This window comes from Arabidopsis lyrata, assembly GCF_000004255.2.
Source record: "Arabidopsis lyrata subsp. lyrata unplaced genomic scaffold ARALYscaffold_8, whole genome shotgun sequence".
Lineage (NCBI taxonomy): Eukaryota > Viridiplantae > Streptophyta > Magnoliopsida > Brassicales > Brassicaceae > Arabidopsis > Arabidopsis lyrata.
The window spans coordinates 13169892-13193796 of NW_003302548.1; the positions used below are offsets into that span (position 1 = coordinate 13169892).

A 23905-nucleotide genomic window follows, 5' to 3' on the forward strand; every position below is an offset into this window, starting at 1 on the left:
CAGTTTGGGCATGGATTTAAATTCGGTTACTGCAGCCACTACCACTAATGGTTCGGTTCCAGATTGATTTATGCAAAATTACAGTTTTAGTTAAACTTAAACCGAATGTTGACAAAATCTTTCGTCGTATCTAGCTTCAATTTCAACTAAATCCAAAATAGCATATTCCAGATTTCGATTCCAACAATCTCAGTAGCGATAATTAATTATTGTTACAAATTGCCTCAATCTGTACAACCAAAAAACTTACAAGAAATGCCATAAAAAAAGTTTCTTTTTGAAATTGCCATAATTTTGAATTATTGTGGTTTGAACTGACGAAATTACCCCTATACTAAACAAGTGAGAAAATGATAGACAAAATTGTTGTCTACTAAACAAATTAGTGGACAAGATTTTGAATCAATAGATTTCGAAAAAATTTGACGGACAAGAATCGTTATCCACATTCAATGCTACATATTTCACAAAAATTTAGTGGACAAGAATATTTAATTTCGTATCCACATTGAAATCAACAGAATTCAAAACCATATATCCATACAAAATTCATTTAATCAACATATTTTTTAAAAAATGAGCCATTGAACTTACAAGATAGCAAAGGTTGCCGAAAATTCCTCAAAAAATATTGTCTACAATAATTTGTATACCTAAATTGATTTAACAAATTGGGCATAAAATTTAAGTTGTCCACTGAATGTTAATTTGTCTACTGAAATTTTGAGATCGAAATCACATAATTTAATATTGAATGGACAAAATAAATCACAAGGAAACGGTAGACAAGATGTGTGAATTTGGCATATTGTCTACCACAAATTGTTGTGATGATAAATGTTGTCCACAAAATTTTCAAAATAATGTCCATGAACCTGTTCTAGATCTCATGGAATCGGATCTGAATGAGATTCCGTTAGAAATGTAAAAGTTTTTGTTAGAAACGAGATTAGAGAGTGGAAGCTCCGAAAAAAAGACGTGTTTGGTAACTCGCCGGAGAAATCATTGAAAGAAGTTGTTGAAACCGGCTAAAACGATTAAGTTTTTGGTGAGTTAGTTGTGAAAGATGTCGAGTATTCCATGATTTTTTCCAAATCATAGAATCTCGAAAGGCTTTCTTTGTTGTCGTTGGAGAGAGAGAGGAAAGAAGGTGAGAGAGAGAGAAAAGAGATCGAGAGAAGAAGGAAAGGAGAAGAGAGAGAACAAAGAAAAAAAATGAGAGAAAAAAAAAGAATGTGGCTTTTAGTGAAGGGTAGTTAAGTCTTTTTAAGTGTTGGTATGGCATCCCAGGAAAGAAAAAAGTCAAAGTGGCATTTTAGATAAGTTTTTATAAAGTGTGTGGCATTATTCTTAGTTTTCTCATTAATTATTGTTACAAATTGCCTCAATCTGTACAAACAGAGTCATTAGAGCGACGATGATGATGAGGAAGACGATACTCAGCTCGGATTTTAGATTCTAGGACAGAGACATATCGATCTAGAACAGAGATCACAGCTTCAAATTCCGACACTTGTTTCTCGATTGCATCCATTTGTCCGACGAATTCATCCAAGCCACCACTTTTTGATTTCATCTGTTCTGCGAAAACTCTGAGCCCAGCTGCCACGTCACCCATATCATCGTACTCCGACGCAACTCTCTGATTCATCTTCTCCAATAGATCTAGATGATTGTTCGTTCCCTATTTTTATCCAATTCAATTTTCAGATCTGGGAAACAAATAATTTGGATTATTAATCTGTAAAATTTCGGATTGATTTTTCACCTGGAGCTCGGATTTGACCATAGATGAAACACTCGTGAATAGATTCTGTAGCGATTCAGCTAGATCATCTCGTGATTCCGCCATTGATGAGGATAGATAGATACTTCTTCTCGCAAAGATAACAACAATCAATCAATCAGTTTTTAAAAGGGGTTGCAACCATAAATAAATACCCTGGGGCCTACTTTTGAACATCTAATAATCAGATTCGGGTACGCGGATCGGATTCGGATAAAACCCGATCGGGTACGGATCTTTCTGGTAAAAGAGTTTATGATCCAATAGGATAAATAAAAAAAATCGATTCGGTTTCGGTTCGGGTTTTTTGGGTTTGGGTCGGTTCGGATATAGATTTCAGAACCGCTAAATACTCGCTATATAAATGTTCGGATAAATTTTCGGATTTACGGTTATTGGGTTTTGGGTAAATATTCTAATTTTTGGGTAAAAATTCAAATTTCAGGTTTTTCGAATAAAACATTCGGATATTTTTGGATTTGGTTCGGATTAGGGTTCGGTTTTTTGGGTATGTGAGATTAGGACCCAATAGAATTGATCTAAATTTTTGAGGTCAAATTCGGTCGAATTATTCGGATCGGTTGTTGTTCGACTACTAGTCTGTTCGTTTCGTCGCCGCAGGCGGCAGCGGCGACGGCAAACACTACCGCAGATTGTTGTTCGTTTCGTCACCGCCGATGCTGCGGCAACCGCTGCTGCTGGCGCAGGTTTTGTGTTCGTTTAGATGCCGCAATCTCTGCCGCCGCCGCAGCCGCAACTTTTTTTGTTCGTTTCGTCGCCGCTGCGATAATTTTACTTAATTCTTAATTTATTTTTATAAATTTGTATAATTATATTTTGAATCAAGAAAAATATAATTTAAATATATTTATATCCATAAGAAATAGCTTGTAATAAGTTAAATATATTTAAATATATTTATCTTCTAACCATCTGCAAATAAAGTAACTCCCAATCAATCCCATAATTCAGATTTGCAAAATATAGTTATTAGAGTGAATCTACTAATTAAGCAAATATTAAACGTTAAATACTAAGCAATTACTAGAGTGAATCTACTAATAGTTACTAAAGTGAAACAAATAACAAAAAATCCCAAACGTTAAGCAAATACTCAAAACTCAATCCATTAGCAAAAAATACTCAAAACTCAATCCATTAGCAAAAAATACTCAAAACTCAATCCATTAAGCAAAAAATGCTACAGATTTGGAAATGTGATTCAGATTTGAAAGAGTTAAGCAAATATGTACTAAAAATCATCAAGGTTCTTTCTAGTCCTAAGCTCCAAAAATCTAATTTTATCTTAAGCCCTAGGAAACGCTATAAAACAGAACAGTCTTAGTCTTAAACTGTCTTAGCTTGTATATGTATAAGTCCAATAGATCACAAAAATCTTCACACGAAAAAAAATCTTAAAGAATTTAAAGAATCCAGAGATGCAAATGATGATGATGATACTTCTCTTATGCTCAATAATCTTAAAGAATTTAAAACTCTATGATCAAAAACTCTATGATCAAAAGCTTAAAACCAGATAAAGTACATCTAAAGAAGAAGCAATAGTCAAATTTAGAAATATATGGAATTGAATCGTTTGACAAGAAACTTAAGAGAGAAAGGGACTACATGTAGACATGTGAATCAGAGATGAAGAAATGTGACTTAGCAATTGACAAGTAAAAAGGGACATGAAACCACACACTAACTCCTCATTCACACTTCAAGTCTCAAACACATTCTAATTGCTAAACTCCATTTGTTCTAATTCCCACAACTATAAATGATTCAAACATTCCCCATGTAGAGAAGAACACCATTATCTCCAGCTAAGACGAAGTAAGTAAAATCAATGACTCATTCAATCCACGACACTTAACACCTAAACTAAAGACAGCTCCAAATTTTCCAAACAACCAACATCACGAGACTTAAAAATACAAACAAAGAGAACACACCAATTTCTTCACCAATTCATATCCTCTCAACCTTATCAGCCTTCACCACATGATTAGCCTTACCCATCAATGTAAGATGCATCAGTTTTTTTATTCCAATTTGAGTTGAAGAAACAAAATCCCAGAACCAACAATTCATGTAATCTAGTCAAGCAAACTCAGATTAAGCATAAACACCAACATAAGCTTTAGATTAACCAGAAGATCTTAGTTATCTACTTTTAAAGCCTAACATAAGCTTTAGCTAAAACTCCAAACACCAAACAGAGCGATTAATCAAAAACTGATAAGAACAATGACTTCAACGGAATCAATCTTCTAATCCACTAATAAAAGAACATAAATTTCATAGAAAAATCGAAATCTAAACAAAACCCAGATGCAGAATCATTAATAGAAACAGAGATTGAGTGGAAAAAATCAAAACCTAACCTTTGAAAAGCAGAGATCGTTTGTCTCGAGGATTGCTGAGAAAGAAGAGAAATTAGGGTTGGGTTATTTTGTAAATTTTTGAAAAATAAGGGTATTTTTGTCATTTACCATATTAATCGCAACTTTTTCCTCGCCGGATGCTGAATTTCATCGGCGTTCAAAATTATTCGCCGCAAACCGTAGCGTTTGCTGCAACGTCTTGCCGCAACGTCTTGCCGCAAGTATCTGCGGTAACCAAACGAACAAACATAGCTGCGTCTGCCGCCTGCGGCGACGAAACGAACAGATGTTCCGGTTTTTTTCCATGTGAAAGCTATTTTTGTAAATCGTACAACTACTAGGACTATTTTGTAAATACTTAAAAACTATTGGGGGCGAAAGTAAAAGATAGAACTTGCGACACAAAGACTTTTGAGTTGAAACGTGTGACTGACTAGTGAAGAAGACTACAATGTGGCGCCGGAGCTTCAGTACATTACCGAAGAAGAAATGGGACGCGGTGGTGATCGGAGGTGGCCACAACGGATTAACAGCCGCGGCTTACCTGGCACGCGGAGGTCTCTCCGTGGCTGTTCTCGAGCGCCGTCATGTCATCGGTGGTGCGGCAGTAACGGAGGAGATCGTTCCTGGATTCAAATTCTCACGCTGCAGTTACCTTCAGAGCTTACTTCGTCCTTGTATCATTAGGTACGTTTGATTAACCTTGTTTTGATTTTGTTCTCATCGTTCCTCGATTGTAATTTTGATTTTGGATTCCAAAGAGAATTAGAGTTAGGCAGACATGGACTTAAGCTTCTCAAGAGAAGTCCTTCATCGTTTACACCTTGTTTGGATGGTCGTTATCTTCTTCTTGGACCTGATCAAGATCTTACTCATTCTGAGATTTCAAAGTTCTCCAAACATGATGCTCATGCTTACCCAAGGTGATTTGTTTTTTTTTTTAAATACTTTGCTAATGGGCCCGAGAGAGGACGTGGGTGCTCACTGGTAGGGGCGGTCAGGGCGTTACATTTCTTTTTGTTTTGCTTTACAGATACGAGAAGCAGCTAGAGAGGTTTTGTGGATTCATGGATCCTCTTTTGGATGCAACTCCACCTGAATCTCTGCAAGGTGCCTCTTCTTTTAATGATAAGTTGAGCAACAAAATGTACAAATCTGCTTTTTGGGCTCGTTGTCTCCGGCAGGCGGTTTCTCTGGGGCATAAAGATATGGTGTATGATCTCCTTTTTTAAAAAAGATTAAGCTGATTTTGTTTGTTATCTTTCACTCTTTTGTTTAGATGCTCACTAAGTACTGCAATTTTTGTTGATTTTTATCAAAGAAGTACTGCAATGTTTTTTTATCTCGTGAAGGGATTTTATGGATCTTTTATTGGCCCCAGCTTCAAAAGTTTTGAACAACTGGTTTGAGGTGCTTTTCTTATCTTAGCACCTATTGGTTCTACAACTAGCATTAGCAAGTAGTCTGATGTTGTATTGACACACGTTTTTGTGTTGGCCTTATGCTTGAAGTCTGATGTCCTGAAGGCGACTCTTGCGACAGATGCCGTGATTGGATCTACGGTAATTGACCTTCCTAATATTGTACTCATACTATATTGGGGGCTTAATGTAGTGATCTGAACATTAATTCACAGGCTAGTGTCCATACTCCGGGAAGTGGATATGTCCTCCTACATCATGTGATGGGAGAAACAGATGGAGAGAAAGGCATTTGGTCGTACGTATCTGGATTATTAATTTTGTATTTTCCTCTTGATAATTTGGGAATGTTGAAATAGCGGTGCATGTTTTACATAAGTGTTGATGCATAAGCAATTGAAGAACTATCTTACCAGATATTAGTAAACATGCATCTATGTAAGGTGTAAATGAAGAGCACAAGATTATCTTTTTAAGAAAATTAGGCCTGGCTATCGTGAGTAACTGGTAAGAAAATAATATGCAGTTATGTTGAAGGTGGGATGGGCTCTGTCTCCATGGCTATAGCCAATGCTGCAAAGCAAGCTGGTGCTGAGATTTTCACAAACGCAGAGGTATTAAATTCTAGATCATTTTGAGATTATCTCTCTTTCCTACGATATGCAGAACAGTGGAGTTCTAGTATCATTTCTCTCATCAGAAATCAGAGCAGCTTAATACATTCATATTTTCCAGGTTTCTGAAATACTAACTGAGGACTCTAGCATCGTGAAAGGGGTTAGTTTGTCTTCAATGATTTGTGGATGAAGTGAAAACGTGAATCAAACTGATATGACATTACCTGGTATAAGGTTTTGCTTGCTGATGGTACACGGGTGGAGTCATCGGCTATACTGTCCAATGCTACCCCTTACAAAACTTATGTGGTAAATCTTGTTAAGTCATTTTTTTTTTGTCTAAGTTCAAAACTCCCTGTATATGTCAGTTAAAAGTGTGTTGTTTGCTAACAAATTTACGTTTGTTCTTTCTGTCTTGGATAACAGGAGTTGGTTCCGACCAATGTTCTTCCTGAAAATTTCATCGGTGCTATTAAGAACTCAGATTACAGCTCTGTAAGGATTCCATGTCGTTTAAGTCCCTCATTCTCTGGATCAAGAGATGATAGATCTCTCTATAGGCGAAATACTTTTTTTTTGTTTTTTTTTTTTAATTACACCATCTAGCTAATTATCTGGTGATTGGTTGTTTAATTGTTGTGAACAGGCAACTACCAAGATAAACTTGGCTGTTGACAAATTACCACAGTTCCAGTGCTGCAACACAAATCATTCAAGTCCAGGTCCAGAGCATTTTGGCACTATACACATTGGTGCAGAGAGGTATCCTTGGTGCTAATTTGTTCCTCGATATTTGTATCTCCAAGAACAAATAAAAGTGATCAATGGCTCTGTTCTATCTTCTCTCTGTCAGCATGGACGAGGTTCACTCAGCATGTCATGATTCTGAAAATGGCTTACCATCGAGAAGACCAGTGATCGAAATGACTATTCCATCCACACTAGACAACACCATTTCGCCCCCAGGTACACATTCTCCCCCTTTTGGTTGTTTAGGATTAGAACTCTGAATGTGATTTTGTATGTAGGGAAGCATGTAATCAACTTGTTCATCCAATACACTCCTTACAAGCCATCAGATGGAAACTGGGAAGATCCTACTTACCGAGTTAGTTGGTTAATACACTCTTGGCTAAACATTCCTTTACACTTACAAGACATGCAAGCCCATCCGGATTTGCTTTTGCTTGTGTAAAATCAGGAAGCATTTGCACAAAGGTGTTTCAAACTGATTGATGAATATGCACCCGGGTTTAGCTCATCCATCATTAGCTACGACATGTTGACTCCTCCGGACCTGGAACGGGAAATTGGTCTAACAGGTATATAAAGTGAAAAAGATCCCAAGTAAATGCGACATGTCCAAAGCATATTGACATTACAGCCCATTTGTATTCTGCAGGCGGAAACATCTTTCACGGTGCCATGGGATTAGACTCTCTCTTCTTGATGCGCCCTGTGAAAGGATGGTAAGCGACTCTCAGTACTCGAAACAGTCTTTACGATTGATGATTATATGATTCAAAACTTTGTTGGAATGTGACACAGGTCAAATTACAGAAGCCCTTTGAAAGGTCTCTACTTGTGCGGCAGCGGAGTTCATCCTGGAGGCGGAGTTATGGGTGCACCTGGAAGAAACGCTGCACATGTTGTTCTTCAAGACTTGAAAAAAATCTAGCGAGGTTAATCTCTCAGACTGTGCAATGATAACTCTCATGTGTAAGTTGTTTGCTATTGCTCTGAAACCTCTGTCTTAAACAGAGGCTTACAGACTCATGGACTCAGTTGTTATCAACGAATAATAAGCCCTCCACGTGTAGCTTAAGTGCTTAACCTAATTCAACAAATATGGAAAGTGCCCTAAACAACGAAAATGGAAAGTGAACAAGCTAGCGACAACATCGGCGCCGCAAAAAAGTAGAATGATTTCTTTCCCTCTGCGAGACGACGATGAGGAAAACGACACATACGAAGCTAAAATGCTCCTCATAGGCGACGGTGAGAGTTTACCTCCTATTCCTCTGCGTGACGGTGCACCGGAGCTCCATAAGTACAACATCCGCTCCATCGAGTCAACACTCGTGATTCGTGAGCTGACGTCACAAGGTCTCTCCTTTCAGCTCTGGCCAGCCGCTTCTACTTTGGTCACGTTGCTTGATAACTACCGACGTGACCCTAGCAACAGTCCACTCACCGCCACACTCTCGTCACTGAAACCATCGCCGTTGAACATACTCGAGCTCGGATCTGGAACCGGCGTCGTCGGGATCGCTGCGGCAATCACTCTCTCTGCTAACGTCACGGTGACGGATCTCCCACACGTCTTAGACAATCTCAACTTCAACGCCGAAGCAAACGCTGAAACTGTTGAGAGATTCGGCGGGAAAGTCGACGTGGCACCACTCCGATGGGGAGAAGCTGATGACGTGGAGGAGGTTCTAGGTCGGAACGTTGACTTGATTCTGGCTTCGGACGTGGTGTATCATGACCATCTCTACGAGCCTCTCCTCAAAACGCTGCGTTTGATGCAGCTAGAGGGGAAGAGGTTAGTTTTCCTGATGGCTCATCTAAGGAGATGGAAGAAAGAATCTGTCTTCTTCAAGAAAGCTCGAAAGCTCTTCGATGTTGACGTTATCCACTCTGATGTTCCTCAACAGGGTTCTAGAATCGGTGTTGTGGTTTACCGTTTTACTACGAAACAGCCAAATCAGAATGGTCGGATTGTTTCGTGTTAGCAATTGCATTGTCACGATTCATTTCCTTAATGTTTGCTTCTTTTGGGGTTTGTGGTCTAAACACTATACTTTCGTTGACCGTTTATTGTATATCAAATGGTTTGTTTAAATTTAAGTGAGTTCCTGTGGAAATTTGCTTCAAAATCAATACTTTTTTTGGTTTCTAATCTAACAGTTGCTCTATGATGTCCCCAAGTTCTTCCTTTTTCGTTGCTGTTATGTAAATCCAATACAAAGATTTGAAATTTATGTTGTTCATATAAAATGGAATCAATATCGGGAAACTTAAGGAATTTTGTATTTGGATTTAGATAAAATTGAATAGGAAAGATTTTGTCTCCATTCGGTTTAAGTTTAACCAAAACTGAGATTGCATAAATAATCTAACTAATCTTGTTTTATCTAAACCAAACCATCAGTGGTTGAGGCTGCAGCGACTAGGGTGGATATTTTAACCGAACTTTAATTCTTTAACAGTTATCAATCACAAAAGCGATAGCAAAAACGTTATTCTAAGTTTTTTCTTTTATTATTGTTTTCTCTTACCGCTATTTTATAACCATTTTAAGTGTTTTAGTATCGTTTATCGTTTCTCTTACCTGCTAAAACATTTAAGTTTTTGTGTGCAACTACTCAAACATTTAAGTTTTTGAGTATCATTCCAAATTGAGTTTCTTGAAAGGAATCAAAAATTTCTAATCATTGTTCATATTCACAAATTTGCAAAATATTTGTAAAAAGCTTTGTGATATTTGAAAGGTATTCTAAAAATGTTTTTAAAAGCCAATTAACTAGTTTTTTTTGTCCATCTATTCTCTAATTTCTAACAAACTCGAATTATCAATAAAAAAAATAGAAGCAAACTTATAGTTATAGATCAAAAGTAAATATTAATAATCTCAAGTTAACTAATTTAATGAAATGTCATATAACTAAAAAGAAAACAACATAAGAGCCATTGTTTATTTGTCTTTCGCCAACGAGATGAAAGTGAGTGATTTAAGACTTTCTCGCTAGCGAGTTGAAACAAGAGAGAACGAAAAAGGGTAATATGAGCCAAAATTTGACAAAAACCATATAGCAAATAGACATTGTTTAGTCAAATGATATTTTTTAAAACTTTTTTTATTTTAGGTTATTTGCATATTCTCTAATTCCTTATAAAATTGTCTCTTTCTTTTGAAGATGTCTCATATTATCAAGTAAAGTTACACGAAATGGATATAGCTAGACTATCTCATATTTTCTCTTTTCTTATTGTCACAATTTTATTATGACGTCAAGCTTTTCTAAAAAATTCACATGTTTATGTAACTCATAAAATATGTTTACATATTATGCAAATCACATTTTTAACCCTCAAAGTGTAACTGAGTAGCACTTTAAACCTCGAAAAAATTATACTAACACTATAAACCACCAAACTTGTTTTATTAACACTTTAAACCTCAAAACAATTTTTTATGTTTGCAAAGCCATAAAAGATGATGGAACAATCAATTTATGTTTGTTTAATATATATTTATTTAATTTAAATTAAATTAATTATATTATTTATTACGATTTTGACGATAAATAAAAAAAGTTAAAAAAAAAAAATCATCATCTTCGACTATTCACCGTCCAACCACAATTTTTCGGATTTTTATTCAATTTATTGTATGTGTTCACCATCTTTTTATCCAATTGGTATTATGAGATTCTAATTTGAGAAATTGTTAAAAATGCCCCTTTTTCAATACCCCTTTTCAAAAATGCCTCCTTTGAGAGTCCATTTTTAAGTTTGCCCTCTTTTAATTTTTAATGACCATTTTACCCTTATTTGAAGCAAAATTAGGTCCACAAAATACAAAATATTTTTTGGCGGGAAAAGTGATCCCGCAATTTTCCCGCCAAAACACTTGTAAAAACTTTAAAATACCTTGTAAAATTTTTCCGTAAAAATTTTTCCCGCCAAAAAATTTTTTTTGCAGGAAAAGTGATTCCGCAATTTTTTTGGCGAAATTTTTTTTGCGGAAAAAGTTTTAGCGGAAAAAAATTACAAGGTATTTTAAAAGTTTTACAGAGTATTTACAAGTGTTTTGTAAGGTTTTACAATGTATTTTAAAAGGTTTTACAAGGTACTTATAAGGTTTTATAAGGTATTTATAACTTGTAAAACCTTATAAAACCTTATAAAAAACTTGTAAAGTCTTATAACTTGTAAAACCTTATAAAATAGCTTGTAAAAGCTTATAATATCTTATAAATACCTTATAAATACGTTGTAAAACCTTTTAAAATATATTGTAAAACCTTATAAATACCCTGTAAAAAACCTTTAAAATACCTTGTAAATTTTTCCCGCCAAAAATTTAACGCCAAAAAAATTGCGGAATCACTTTTCCCGCAAAAAAATTTTTTTTGGTGGAAAAAGTTTTTACGGAAAAATTTTACAAGGTATTTTAAAGGTTTTACAAGTTTTTACAAAATCAAATTTGTAATTTTGATGTGTGCACATTCTCTTGTTTTCCTTATATATTTGTGATATCTTTTATTAAAAGAATGGTAATTTAGTCATTTTGTACATAAAAATGGATATTTTTAAAAATGGACAGCCAAATGGGGCATTTTTGAAAAAGGGGCATTTTTGTGAGTCTCCCTTCCAATTTATCCATTGGAGAGAGTGAAAACGCTTATGGATCATTCTAAAAGATTGTTTCAACAGTTTATTAAGAAATTTCATGGTCGGACAATGAGTAAACGAAAAAAATAAAGTTTTTTTTTTGTTTTTATAGATTTTTATTAATTGTAATAAATAACAAAATTGATTAAAATTTAAAATAAATTAAATAAATATATATTACATAAACATAAATTGATTGTTCCATCATCTTTTATAGTTTTGCAAACAGAAAAGTTAGTTTGGAGGTTTAAATGTTAGTAAAACAATCTTGGTGGTTTATAATGTTAGTAGAATTCTTTCGAGGTTTAAAGTGCTTCCCAGTTTCACTTTGAGGGTTAAAAATGTGATTTTCCCTATATTTAAGTAACTATATAAATTTATCTTTTCTTATTGTCACAATTTTGTTTTCATCTTGCCCACATTCAAATTATAAGGTGTAACACACTCTTCTAATAGGTGTAAATAATTTATTAAAATTCAATAATACAACATATGAAAATTTACGAATATCATAACTTATAATAACCAAAAAATTATATACTTTTATAAATAGGCCAATGTTTATATTAGATGATTTAATAATTAGTATAACATAACTACAAATAGTGTTTTATATTTTTCACTATGCATAATAAATCTATTGAAAAATAACTAAAATGTTGCATTTACTAAAATTAAATATATATTTTTATATAATTTTAGTTAAACTTACAAAATTTTTGTTAAAAAATTAAGGATGATTTCGACCGACAATCCGTGAAACGCACGGGTCTATATCTAGTAAATAATATAGTAAAGTAAAAAAATACTAATATATGAGCAAATGCAAGATATCAAATCTTAAGAACCTTTTAAATTTCTTCTAATCATACTTATAATAAAACAAATCTATTTTATAAAAAGATGTCCCGCCGCGTATCGCCGACTTTTGTCTAGTCCAACCATAATAGCCGACTTTTTGTAATTAGCTAGCAAAACTACCTTTGGTTGAGATTGCAAAACACACCAAAGTAGCATAAAAATTACATCAAGTGTTCTCACAAAGTTACAGGTTAATAATAACAATAGCTTTCCGTCAAACATCAAATAACAAAGGCCAATTCCCTAACGAATAAGGAATACATCAATCTGCACAAAGTGAGGACAAAACAAATTGATGTTTTTGGAACAGTTATACATTTGATGTGCATACTTGAATTATTGGTGGCTTCTGTACAGATCGATGCTCCCTAGTTGTAGTCTCGAGGTCGAATTCACGTCTCGTACACTTAAAAACCGGAACCTGCAACATACACATTAGATATGACCATAACAAAAAAAGATAAGCAAATGGGACTCTGCCTTATCAAACTCAATTCAAAACACATTTGTGATTATAGATCAGAGAAAAGATATTTAATATACCTGAAAAGATTTGCTTGGAATCCGGGTGTTGTTATTTTGTAGGATTTGCGTTGGAACCGCTCCTCGAATACCTGACTAGTTTGCTTGTCTAGAACACACCATGTCGATCCACCATCGTTACTCCCTTCAAGAACCCTGATGGATGCAACAAACAGTGTTGAAGCATCAATTCTGTATGTTTAGACTTGAATAATAGGAAAAAGACATTACCAATCTTTGGGGTCTCTCTCTGGCGCATCATTAGCAGACATGATCTCGTATGCTATGAGTTGGTGCATCTGGTTGTAGAGTGTTTTGTACACGATCCAACAGCCTGTGCCAGGAGAGATCTCAGTATTTCGCATTATAACATGTAACAAATATCAGAATTTTGGATCAGGCTTTGTTTTATACCTTTTGCACCATTTGGTTCTTCCCATTTGGATTCTTGGATTCCATCAAAAGCTGCGGTTGCCTAAGGCATTGAGTGAGGCATGCTGTTTAGGAATAACCAAAACGAGTTTGATTAATGGTAAGATGAGAGTTGTAATAGGATACTTACAATGCCAGAAGGAAGCTCTTCACCACTTGCGAGGACAGAACCAGAGTATACCCTGTTCTGTTTAAGAAGTGGAAAAGACAGTGAATCTTTGTTTAAGTTTTGGCATTTGCTGAGGTCAGCGATCAGTTCCCTCAAAGCGTCCAATGCAACTGGCAATGCTATAGCAGTTTTTGTAGGTTTCCCGTCCAAGCATAGTGTAACACTTTTATCGTTTGTGTCTCGCTCGCTCTTTAAAGAAAGAGCGAGAAGCAAATCACCTAGTGCGGGCAGAAACTGCTCCGGGAATGAACTTGAGCTATCTGAATCTAAAGTCAAGCGAGCCTTCCTCGTTTTGTAAGGCGTATTCTTTAGATCCACTAGGACTTGCTTGATCATCTTAAGTACCTCAATTGCTCTTGCTACAGGTAAGCCGTCCTCAACGAACTGAGTCAGGATAGGCAGAAACGAGTCATAAATGTTGGTCACATGGTCATCAACGCATTTGCGAACTGGGCAAGAGGAAGAGCTGACAGAGGAGTTTTCGTCCGAACCAAATTCTGATCTCATAATGCGCCATTCTCTGTCCCCACTCTGCCTTCCGGGTAAAGAAACTGATGCATCATCTGGGGAATGCAGATTTCTCTCGAGTTCTTCCTGCTCTTTTCTGTCTCGGAATTCAAGCTCAGATAAAGATTCATACATTAAGCTACTTCGCCGTTCCCTTGTCAGGGTTCGAAGACCATCTTGCAAAGATGATTCAGTTGTGAGAATTCTTCTAGATAAAACCTAAAGTGGAAACAACAGCATGACCATGAGTGATAAATGGAAGTCACTGCTTTCATGACTGCTTTCGTGTAGCATTATTACCTCATGCCATTTCTTTGTATATCGCTTGGTAACATCGCAAACCCCGTCCTTGGAAATCGCAATAACATAATTCAATTTTTTGTTCCATCTAGAAGGCATAGATTTTGTGAGAATATGGCAGTCCATTATGGGGATTGTGCAATGGAAAACATGGAAAGAGGAGGTAACTGGTAAGCAAGAAAACTTACCCTTTCTCATACAACATGGGTTTGTCATACACTCCTTCACAAGGGTCAAGATGGATCCATCTGTCGAAAGAAAAAAAACGGCACAAATTACTCGGTATAAAATTTCCTCACAATTGAAAGTTCATACTACTGAAATCAATAGACATTTGTTTGGCACATGAAGTTTACCTCTTTAAAGAATGAGAATAGCATTCTGTCCAGACATGATCTGTGAAGTCCATAATCTGTAAATGAATAAAAACACATTACAAAACATAAAAGCAAAAGCAAAATTTTGCCGGAAGGGACAATGTTAGTTAGAAGAATACCAAACGAGAATCATAGCCAAACGAGCGGCAGTATAACGTAAAGCAGTTTGCCCACTCTCCGCAACGACCTTTCTTTGTTTCTACGAGCTGCACGAACAGGGAAGAAAAATGGAAGCTGTCAATGAAGTCAAGAGCATATATCTTCCAATGTACAAGCTATTTAGTTACCTTTAGCGGATCGTTGTACCGAGGAAATCGAGTAATTGTTGGACACATGGTACAGCTGTATAAGTTATAGTGAAATAATAAGTCAAACTAAAGTTTAAGAATTGAGTAATTCTTGTTCTCAATCCAATATACTCGTGATTAAGCTTTTACAGTCGTACAATTCTCTCCTGGAATAAAGGCCGTGAGTTCAGAATAAACTATACAAACTACAGTACAAAGTAATTCACGTACCGATATATTTCAACTCGGTTTGCTCCATAAGCAAGCTCCGAGGTAAGTGGGTTTCCCATCCCCTGGCCTATGGTTTTGTTACCACAAAAGTCACATGGAGGTTCATTGACCCATCTGCATTATCACCCAAGTCAATAACATAGAAAAGAGGTTCTTTAAAACTACTGTGTCAATATATATATTGGTACAACTAAATATGCTGCATAGAGAGAACAAACCAATGAGAAGATTATCTTCAATTCTAAATCTCATCAAAGATTTCAATAATGTAGCTTATATAATGTAGATGTGGGCTCAAAATATGAACCAATCTTTATCTGTTTTTGTTTTCAACTTTACTCTATTGGATTATGTGGGTGTCAAACTGATAAGTCCTAAAAGACAAGTAAAGGGAAGTTGGGAAAACCTGAAGGATCTTTTGAACCAGAAAAGAAGCTGAAGCAGGAAAGCGTAGTCTCTTTCCTTTTTCGATGGCTCGAAATTCCCCTCCTAAATGTTTGTTAGAAGCTTGGATCAGTTAAAAAACTCACATAAGACCGTAAAGCTCAACCTAAAACCTTTTAATTCTAAATTTCATCAAGCATTTTCATAAGTTCAAACCTTGGCCAGAGAAACCAATGCTTTCTCCTCGAGCTCATCTTTAGGAACGGTCTTTCGAGCAGCTTCTTGTCGGACTGGATCTTCATACTGAACAAACAAAAAAATTGCAATCAGACATCAACACATAAAACCAATACACAAAAATTGCAATCGAAGATTCAAAAATATCACCATGAGAACTTGGCTGACATAAGGCCTTATTCTCTCCTCAAATCCACCACTATCTCGTGCAGCAACAAACTGTTGAAACATCATCGCATCTTCTTCCGCCTGAAACCAAGAAACACAAAAATCAAAACAACATCATCATCAAAATCAGTTCATAAATTCCCATGAAGACAATCAGTAATCAAAACCTGCAACATTCGAGCCAATTCTTCGTCTGATTTCACCATTTCCGCATCTGAATTCTCTACAGAATCTCCTCCAATTGAAACCAATCGAAGTCTCTCAGATATAGAAGCGAGATCAGACTCATCAGACACCAATCGATTATCATCTTCTGCAACAATCTATAATACCCAAATTCGATAACAAAACTCATCAAAGATTCCTTCCAACACCAAGAAAACAAAATCTGATTTAAGTTACCTTTTGTTCTTCAGGAGGTACCAAAGTGAGGGAGAAGATTTGAAACCGTAAAACCTACAGAGAAACATGACATCATCGATTCGAATCGGAGACGACGAGAAAAGATTATGTTTAGAGATAGAAAGAGAAAGAGAGAGAGAGAGAGGAACCTCAAGGCCATCTTCAGTGTCGTAGTCTACATCGAAGCTTGAATCTTCATGGTGGACGACGAATTTGCGAGCAACCATTTTCTCAGATTATTGAAATTCCTAAACGATCTCTCAAGTTTGATTGATCCAAGTCTTTTAAGTCAAGAGAGAAACAGTCTTCCCGAAAAACGGAACAAAACAAGAAATTACGGTTTTGTTTTATTAACCACGAAACCGGCCGGTTCCGTCTTAATTTTGAAAAATCTTGAAATTGTACCATTTGGTTTGGTATTATTTGATTTCGTGGTTCAAACGGTGTCGTCTTAATCCTATATCACTCTGTTTGCTTGGTTTCTTGATAGACTCTCTAATAAGTGACCAATTTAGGCCATTTTTAGTTAGATCATTTTTCAGCTGCTTCTGTTGTCATAATACTCATTAGTTCTACTTCTATGGTTGTCTTTTTGATTAGCTATCACATTTAATACATATAAGATTAGGCTATTAGCCATAAGTCGATTACAGATATTTTGTTTTCCTTTTTAAAAAGACCTGATTTTAGACTTGAAACTATAACTCAAATTATATTGTTGAACCAAATTGAAGCAGAGCAGTTTGAGTTCGATCAATTTCCCTCATACATATATGAAAAATTGATCGAGGTCAAACCGGACCTTTCGTTCATTACATCACATCAATAAAGACAACTCACTAACCAAAGTTAACCAAACCAATACATACTTTAACAAGTAATAATACTATGGGCTGTTCCTTTTTCAATGTCACTTTTCAAAAATACCGCTTCTTTAAAACCTTATAAAAAATGTTCTTAAAAATATAAGATTTACCCAAATATGTATGTAACATTATTAAAACATACACAAACTACATTTCTATGTATCTAAAATCTTATAAATACTTTATAAATACTTTATAAATGCATTTTAAATACCTTTAAAAACCTTTAAAATATCTTGTAAAACTTTTGAAAAACCTTAAAAATCCTTTAAAATCTCTACAATAATTATTTGAGAAGTAGAAACGCACCACATTCAAAGTTAGGGCATTGGAGGCCTGTGGTTAAAAGTTGGAATGATTTGTCCTAAACACCCTTAATGAATTGTTCTTCTCGAAATTTCTTCTTCTTCGTAATTAGGGGTATATAAGTCTAATCGTGTGTTGATCTCTATAATAATGTCTCAAACACCCTCAATTTCAAAATTTTTTGTTCTTAATTGTTAAGGGTATATAAGTCTAATCGTGTTTTGAGATGATTAGTCTTAATCACCCTTAAATTTTTTTATTTTATAGTGTAATCGTTGGGGATACGGATGTCATAATGTCTCGACTTTAATGATTATGGAATCTTAACTTAAATTTATTTGTTAAATTTTTAGATAATTCTATATCTTAGTAGTTAATATTCGTTTTTGTTAGTTTTCTGATTTTGTTTCTAATTAAAAAGTTAAATTTCTTAAGATAATAATTGATGTTTGCCCTAATCTTAAAGCTATATATATTGTTGATCGGCCAGAGAATTAGGTATTATTTTCTCTGTGCCCATTAGATAGTTTTCACCATTATGGTTTTTTTATACAGCTACGATTTTGATAAATCAAATTGTTTGTCATGCATATATTGTTTTCATTTACCTTTAGAGGTCGTGTGCATATTGTTTACTGTTTGTTTTATTTTTTACATTAGTTTGTTAATTTATTGTTTTGCTGATTTGATTCTTTTGGTATGTGTTTCAGTTTTGTAGAGCGTGGGAGGTTCTATCGACAAAGCTTTTGGACGAAAGTGGTGTTGATGATAACAGAACGAGGTTTGGAAAGGTATTTTTACATCTATTTACCTATTTAAATGTTTGTGTTTCTTTCTGTTATGTACAGAGTTTGGATTATGATCACGCGTGGATCGTTAATAATTTATGATCAATTGTGCTGACTGAGAGAAACTAAGATTTTTTTTTTTGGTTCTCACCGTTTTTCTAAGTTCGCTTTGAGAATTTATTATATATTTATTTTGTATGAGTAATTTTATTGGAAAAAATGATGTTTAGGGATAGTGTACACGTACTCGACGGGGGTGAATTACACCTAAGCTTAGATGTCTTCAAAAGGCCATCACTCACAACAACATCCTCTTCACCCCAATGGCTTCACGTAAGTGGATTCAAAATAATTTCTCTATATAATATATCAAGTTAAGTGAATGAACATATATAATGTAATGTTGTTGAAAATTGTGGTTGCAAGATATGTTGTGTTCGGGACTAAGAAGCATGGGAACGGGAAGATTGATGAACTAGAGAGGCATATTGAGTCTTTGATATGGGAAACTGTTAAGGAAAGAGAAAGGGAATGTGTGGGATTAGATGACTACGAGAAGGTAATCTCTAATCTAACTGTATATATTTGTATTTTATTATGAATTATTTATATGATTTTCTTTTTGTTTTTTTGAAACTAACATTAATTAATTTACTTTCTAAAATATACTGGGTCTCTTTTGAAGCTCGAGAAAAACATAGTTCTCTAAAACGAGATCGGTCGAGATTGCATAGGTATGTCTATCGTGATGAAATTGTTAAATAGATATTGGGCTTTTAAGCAATTCAATCGCTTTAAAAAAATTTTGTAATCGTGAGAGTAAACTTTAGGGTTTGATTGTTTCAATTTTGATTTAGAATACGGAATTTTTGTTTTCTTTTTCTTTTTTTAAATAGTAAGGTAAATTCTAAATATATTACGGATATTTTTATCAAGAAAATTTCTAATTTTTAAAAATTAAAATTTAAGAAATAATTATGACGGTTTGCCCTAGATATTAAGGTATAAATATAGAGCTTCGGCCACACCATTAAAACTCATATTCTTTAACCTAAACATATAGTTTTGATAATATATATATTTTGTATTGTTTTGGTTCTAATGAATCGAATTTACTATGGAATGATTATGATTGTTTTCTTCATGTTGAGATGACACTGATTTCATGATTTAATTTTTTATAGATTCTGATTTCTTCAAATTGAAATATTAATTATTTTTACGTTTGTTTGCAGGTTGGATGTGTGGAAAGAACACATCGATGTTGAAAACGTTGGAATGCAAGCTAACACAGCCAAGATATTGGTCATGCAAAGATCTCTTATGATTCTGTGACTAAGAATTTAAGTGTGACTTGGGCTTATGAGCTAATTAACAACCTCTGATCCTAAGGAGAGTTCAAGCCTTTCTTACTTCATCGACCTCGCAAACCATCAGAAGTAATGTTCGGGTTTATAGCTGCTGCTGGAAGAAACACAGAGGAACATAGACTTTTATCATGGGAGCTCAGTTCAACTTTGGATATCGAGAAAGCCGATAGCAAGATAGGATTGGTAGTTGGCATTTCGGTTTCCGGGTTTTTTTTTACTGATAGTTTTGGTCCACACGATCGTGGTGGTTTGGTCACGGAAGCAAAGAAAAAAGAAAGACAGAGATATAGCAAACATGATATCGATAAACGAAGATCTTGAAAGGGAAGCAGGACCAAGAAAGTTTTCTTATAAAGATCTTGTGTGAGCAACCAACAGATTCTCAAGCCATAGAGAGCTAGGTGAAGGAGGATTTGGAGCGGTTTATGAAGGAAATTTGAAAGAAATCAATACAATGGTTGCGGTGAAGAAATTATCCGGTGATTCAAGGCAACGAAAGAAAGAGTTTTAAATGAAGTTAAGATCATCAGCAAACTGAGACATCGAAACATGGTGCAACTCATTGGTTGGTGTAATGAAAAAAACGAGTTCTTGCTGATATATGAGTTAGTGCTAAATGGTAGCTTGAACTCCCACCTCTTTGGCAAAAGACCCCATTTACTTTCTTGGGACATAAGGTACAAGATAGCTCTTGGTTTAGCCTCTGCTCTGCTTTATCTTCATGAAGAATGGGATCAATGTGTACTGCACAGAGACATCAAAGCAAGCAATATAATGCTTGACAGTGATTTCAATGTAAAGTTAGGTGATTTCGGTTTGGCTCGGGTTTTGAACCATGAACATGGTTCCCATACAACAGGATTGGCTGGAACTTTTGGGTACATGGCACATGAATATGTAACGAAAGGAAGTGCGAGTAAAGAGTCTGATATATATAGCTTTGGAATTGTTTTACTAGAGATTGTCACAGGGAGAAAATCGCTGGAACGAACGCAAGAAGATAACAGTGATTCAGAGAGTAATGAGAAGAGTCTTGTGGAGAAAGTTTGGAAACTTTATGGAAAACAAGAAGTGATGACTTCGTCTGTTGATGAGAAATAGGGTAATGAATTCGATAATAAAGAAGCTGAGTGTCTTCTGGTTTTAGGGTTGTGGTGTGCTCATCCTGATAAAAAAGCTCGAGACCTTCGATAAAACAAGCGATACAAGTCTTGAATTTTGAGTTACCATTACCTGATCTTCCATTGAAGAGGGATGTTGCTATGTATTACATCTCAATAACTACGACTTCTTCTTCTTCTCCCTAGGTTAACTCAAATGGAGTTTCGGTATGTATTACATCTCAACTCTGCTCTGTTTTTTTCTTCATCTTAAAGTATTATTGGTCATGCTCTTGGAAAATGATTATTCTTTGCATAATCATACTTAATATCATTTGTACATTGTTATTAATACTACTTTGTATGTATTAGAGATGAGAATATTTTAAACATTCCAGTGTTTTCCTTCTTTTAAGTTTTATATATATATATATAGATAGGTAATACTCGATCTTTTATGAACCGGTGGATAGGTAATATTCGATCTTTTATATATAATTTGTTTTCATTATGGATTTATAATTTAGATTAAGGTTCCAATGTTTCCACGTTTTAGAGTTTGTAAACGTGGTATTTCTCTTTTTTTAGTCAAGCATAAATTCTCCAAAAATATTAGTGTTTGTTTGATCCTTTTTCTCTAAGAGCGGCTATCCAAGACGAGTTCAAAGTTGAGATTGTAGAGGTATCATTGTTTTTTATTAGTGGTTGTGTTTTCATATTGGTGTATTTCTACTTTTACATTGATTTCTCTGGTTGTGAATGATCAGTTGATTAAGTTGTTTGATATTTGAGATTTTGGTTCTTTTTTTTTGTTTTAAATAATTTGTGATTTCGTATATTTAAAATAATATTTTCATTTTGTCTTTCATATTTATGATTCTGTTACATCCAGGGATGGGTTCATACGAAAAATATAGATATTTTATTTAGGATATTTGCTTTCTTGAAACAAAAAGTTGAGTGAATTGTTTTTAGGTTACGCAATTTTTATTATGTTTAAAATATTTTGAGATTGCTTTTGATCGTGCAATATACGGATTCGTTAGTGCCAGATTAATTTATTGAAAAGTTGTTCCTCCTTCTTTTTCTTTATTTTAAAAATACCCTAAGAGATCTAATATCGTATGCATCAATTAAGTATCTTCTTTTACATTATCGGTGGATCCATTATTTTTTTATATTTATGGATAGTAAGAGATCTCACCGAACTTGATGCAGCTGCAACTACGTTACAACGGTGTACAAGAGTTACATGACCAGAAGGAATTTTGCAGATTGTGCCATCGTTGTTGAGGAGCTCTGGTGAGTTACTTGATCCATCTTCTTCTTTTTAATTTCTTTTAAAGATGATTAGACTAACCCTAATTGGTATTGCTTGAAATGTTGTAGGTGGAAGACTCTAGAGGGTGATGCTCTGGATTTGAGCTATGTTCTTTTTTTTATATAAGAAGAGAAACATGAGGCGATGTTTCGAAATGGGCGCGAGCTAGAAAACGAGGTGCTAGCGTCTGACATCATTTTATCTCTGGTTTACTTATAACTCAAGGTGTTGTTAGTATATCTATATCTCTCTTTATTATGAAAAACCAACGTGAATCTCACTCTTTAGGTTGGGAAAGGCTTATCTAAAGATGAAAAGACTCAAAAATTAGCTCTTTAGCATTGGCTTGAAGTTGTAAGTCCCCATATCTTTTTGTAACTTTTTATCAAAGACAAGCTAAGTACATGTGAAGAAACAAATCTATGTGTTTAGTAGCAAAACACAAGATCAAGAGTTATTAGTTCCTTTTGGTTTCGTTGATCTATTATAATCTAATGACCATCTAATATAATGACCCCTCTCTTGAAATTACAGATTGACCCACATCATCGTTATGGCCACAACTTGCACTTCTATTATGATGTCTGGTCAGCGAGCAAGAGCTCACATCCATTCTTTTACCGGTACGGACTTAGATCCAATATCCATCTTTAGATCCTCCTATCTTGAATGTGTTCTAAACTCTGTTTTCAATGATTTGAAACTAAATGTTGGATATAGGAGACGGCAAAGATGTAAATCTTGAGAAACACCCGAGCAAGAGCTCACATCCATTCTTTTTATCTGATTTGACTCGACCATAATGATTAGCTATAACTCTTGAATACTCAATAACCTCTGTGTTTCTTTGAAACACGCAGATGGAGAGAGAAGCATATAAAATAATAGTGGAAGATGGGAGACTAATTTATAAATAGGGCGTGACTCTGATTAACTCAACAGAGGAAGCCAAGTCGATTTTTGTACTTAGTAAAATAAACAATTTGAATAAAAGACGACGGCAGAAGCTCGAGACGAGTCGTTTCAGCCGTCACCAGAGACTAATGAAAGTCATGCTGAAGTGAAAGAAACACACTACATAAGATATATATATATTTCAAATTATTTAATTTTTAAAAGAATAATTAAAGCTGCCATTTATCTCTATCGTGATTGAAAATATTTAAAACTTTAACAAATCTTTATGAAAAGAAAATAATATAAGTTGACTTTCCGAAACTTTGATATGTCAAAAAGGTAATCTTATTACTTTGTGTTCAAGGCAACAATATATATAAGTATTAATTTTTTGGATTTTCCGGTTTACTTGAGAGTCACGTTTCTGATATCACTTTTGCTTTGTCTTTGTGTTATCATCAACCGGAATCAGCCATGGTGAATTATATAGTGAAGCAATACAATGTTGCAATGGAAGGAGATACGACATTGGTCGCAGTGGAGAGCATTGGTATACGGAATAGAAAATGAGTAAGATCATTAGTGATTCAAAATTGGTCAATTAAATTCCGATATATAATGGTTGGTCCATCATGTATATTTTATTTTAAAATTAATATTAAAATTATTTGATAACTCTTGACAAAAAAACTACAATATAGTTAAGTTACTTTAGAAAAAAACCTTCATCCTGCAGAAGATACAAAATTTTACTATTAATTTCTAA

At 34.6% G+C, this 23905-nt stretch overlaps 4 protein-coding genes and 1 pseudogene across 5 annotated transcripts; 3 read left to right on the plus strand and 2 right to left on the minus strand.

The window, feature by feature from the left end:
• Positions 1-147: 147 nt before the first annotated feature.
• Positions 148-4302, minus strand: LOC9301815 (biogenesis of lysosome-related organelles complex 1 subunit 2). Of its 2 annotated transcripts, XM_021034492.1 has the most exons (5): positions 4285-4302; positions 4177-4211; positions 1769-1874; positions 1384-1684; positions 148-223 (listed from the first exon to the last, which is right to left on the minus strand). In XM_021034492.1, exons 1-4 carry the CDS (start codon positions 4285-4287, stop codon positions 1385-1387), a joined length of 444 nt encoding a protein of 147 aa, XP_020890151.1. In that variant the 5' UTR covers positions 4288-4302; the 3' UTR covers positions 148-223; position 1384. The 2 variants fall into 2 exon arrangements, with proteins under 2 accessions (XP_020890151.1, XP_020890154.1); XM_021034495.1 differs by lacking the exon at positions 4285-4302 and having other exon boundaries at positions 1769-1871; positions 4177-4193.
• A 299-nt stretch (positions 4303-4601) lies between these two features.
• LOC9301816 (pyridine nucleotide-disulfide oxidoreductase domain-containing protein 2) lies at positions 4602-8061 on the plus strand. The gene is made up of 16 exons (XM_021034484.1): positions 4602-4863; positions 4938-5099; positions 5210-5389; positions 5529-5586; positions 5688-5738; positions 5813-5895; positions 6124-6211; positions 6333-6374; positions 6449-6523; positions 6641-6709; positions 6861-6976; positions 7068-7180; positions 7243-7322; positions 7416-7536; positions 7617-7683; positions 7763-8061. The coding sequence occupies exons 1-16, from the start codon at positions 4628-4630 to the stop codon at positions 7890-7892; spliced, it is 1671 nt and encodes a 556-aa protein (XP_020890143.1). The 5' UTR covers positions 4602-4627; the 3' UTR covers positions 7893-8061.
• A 20-nt stretch (positions 8062-8081) lies between these two features.
• On the plus strand, positions 8082-9059 carry LOC9300073 (protein-lysine methyltransferase METTL21D). The gene has a single exon (XM_002863951.2). The coding sequence runs from the start codon at positions 8137-8139 to the stop codon at positions 8947-8949; it is 813 nt and encodes a 270-aa protein (XP_002863997.1). The 5' UTR covers positions 8082-8136; the 3' UTR covers positions 8950-9059.
• A 3524-nt stretch (positions 9060-12583) lies between these two features.
• Positions 12584-16837, minus strand: LOC9300074 (peptide-N(4)-(N-acetyl-beta-glucosaminyl)asparagine amidase). Its single transcript, XM_002865696.2, has 17 exons — positions 16641-16837; positions 16492-16545; positions 16257-16412; positions 16072-16170; positions 15901-15987; positions 15707-15789; positions 15301-15414; positions 15070-15124; positions 14902-14988; positions 14762-14817; positions 14594-14653; positions 14406-14493; positions 13560-14324; positions 13412-13472; positions 13229-13331; positions 13019-13153; positions 12584-12896 (listed from the first exon to the last, which is right to left on the minus strand). Exons 1-17 carry the CDS (start codon positions 16716-16718, stop codon positions 12812-12814), a joined length of 2166 nt encoding a protein of 721 aa, XP_002865742.1. The 5' UTR covers positions 16719-16837; the 3' UTR covers positions 12584-12811.
• Positions 16838-18851: 2014 nt separating this feature from the next.
• Positions 18852-23353, plus strand: LOC9301817 (annotated as a pseudogene).
• Positions 23354-23905: the final 552 nt, after the last annotated feature.

Bases quoted from the DNA above. Each gene is read 5' to 3' on its own strand.
- LOC9300074 (XM_002865696.2), bottom strand. From the start codon at position 16,718: ATGGTTGCTCGCAAATTCGTCGTCCACCATGAAGATTCAAGCTTCGAT. The intron at 16,171-16,256 runs GTTTTGATTACT...TCTTGGTTTCAG, and splicing joins AATTGGCTCGAATGTTGCAG to GCGGAAGAAGATGCGATGAT. The intron at 12,897-13,018 runs GTATATTAAATA...TGTATGTTGCAG, and splicing joins TTCCAAGCAAATCTTTTCAG to GTTCCGGTTTTTAAGTGTAC.
- LOC9301816 (XM_021034484.1), top strand. From the start codon at position 4,628: ATGTGGCGCCGGAGCTTCAGTACATTACCGAAGAAGAAATGGGACGCG. The intron at 5,390-5,528 runs GTATGATCTCCT...TATCTCGTGAAG, and splicing joins CTGGGGCATAAAGATATGGT to GGATTTTATGGATCTTTTAT. The intron at 5,739-5,812 runs GTAATTGACCTT...ATTAATTCACAG, and splicing joins ATGCCGTGATTGGATCTACG to GCTAGTGTCCATACTCCGGG.
- LOC9300073 (XM_002863951.2), top strand. From the start codon at position 8,137: ATGATTTCTTTCCCTCTGCGAGACGACGATGAGGAAAACGACACATAC.
- LOC9301815 (XM_021034492.1), bottom strand. The intron at 1,875-4,176 runs GTTAGGTTTTGA...CTTTGCGAGAAG, and splicing joins ACGATCTCTGCTTTTCAAAG to AAGTATCTATCTATCCTCAT. The intron at 1,685-1,768 runs GTGAAAAATCAA...GGATAAAAATAG, and splicing joins TGGTCAAATCCGAGCTCCAG to GGAACGAACAATCATCTAGA.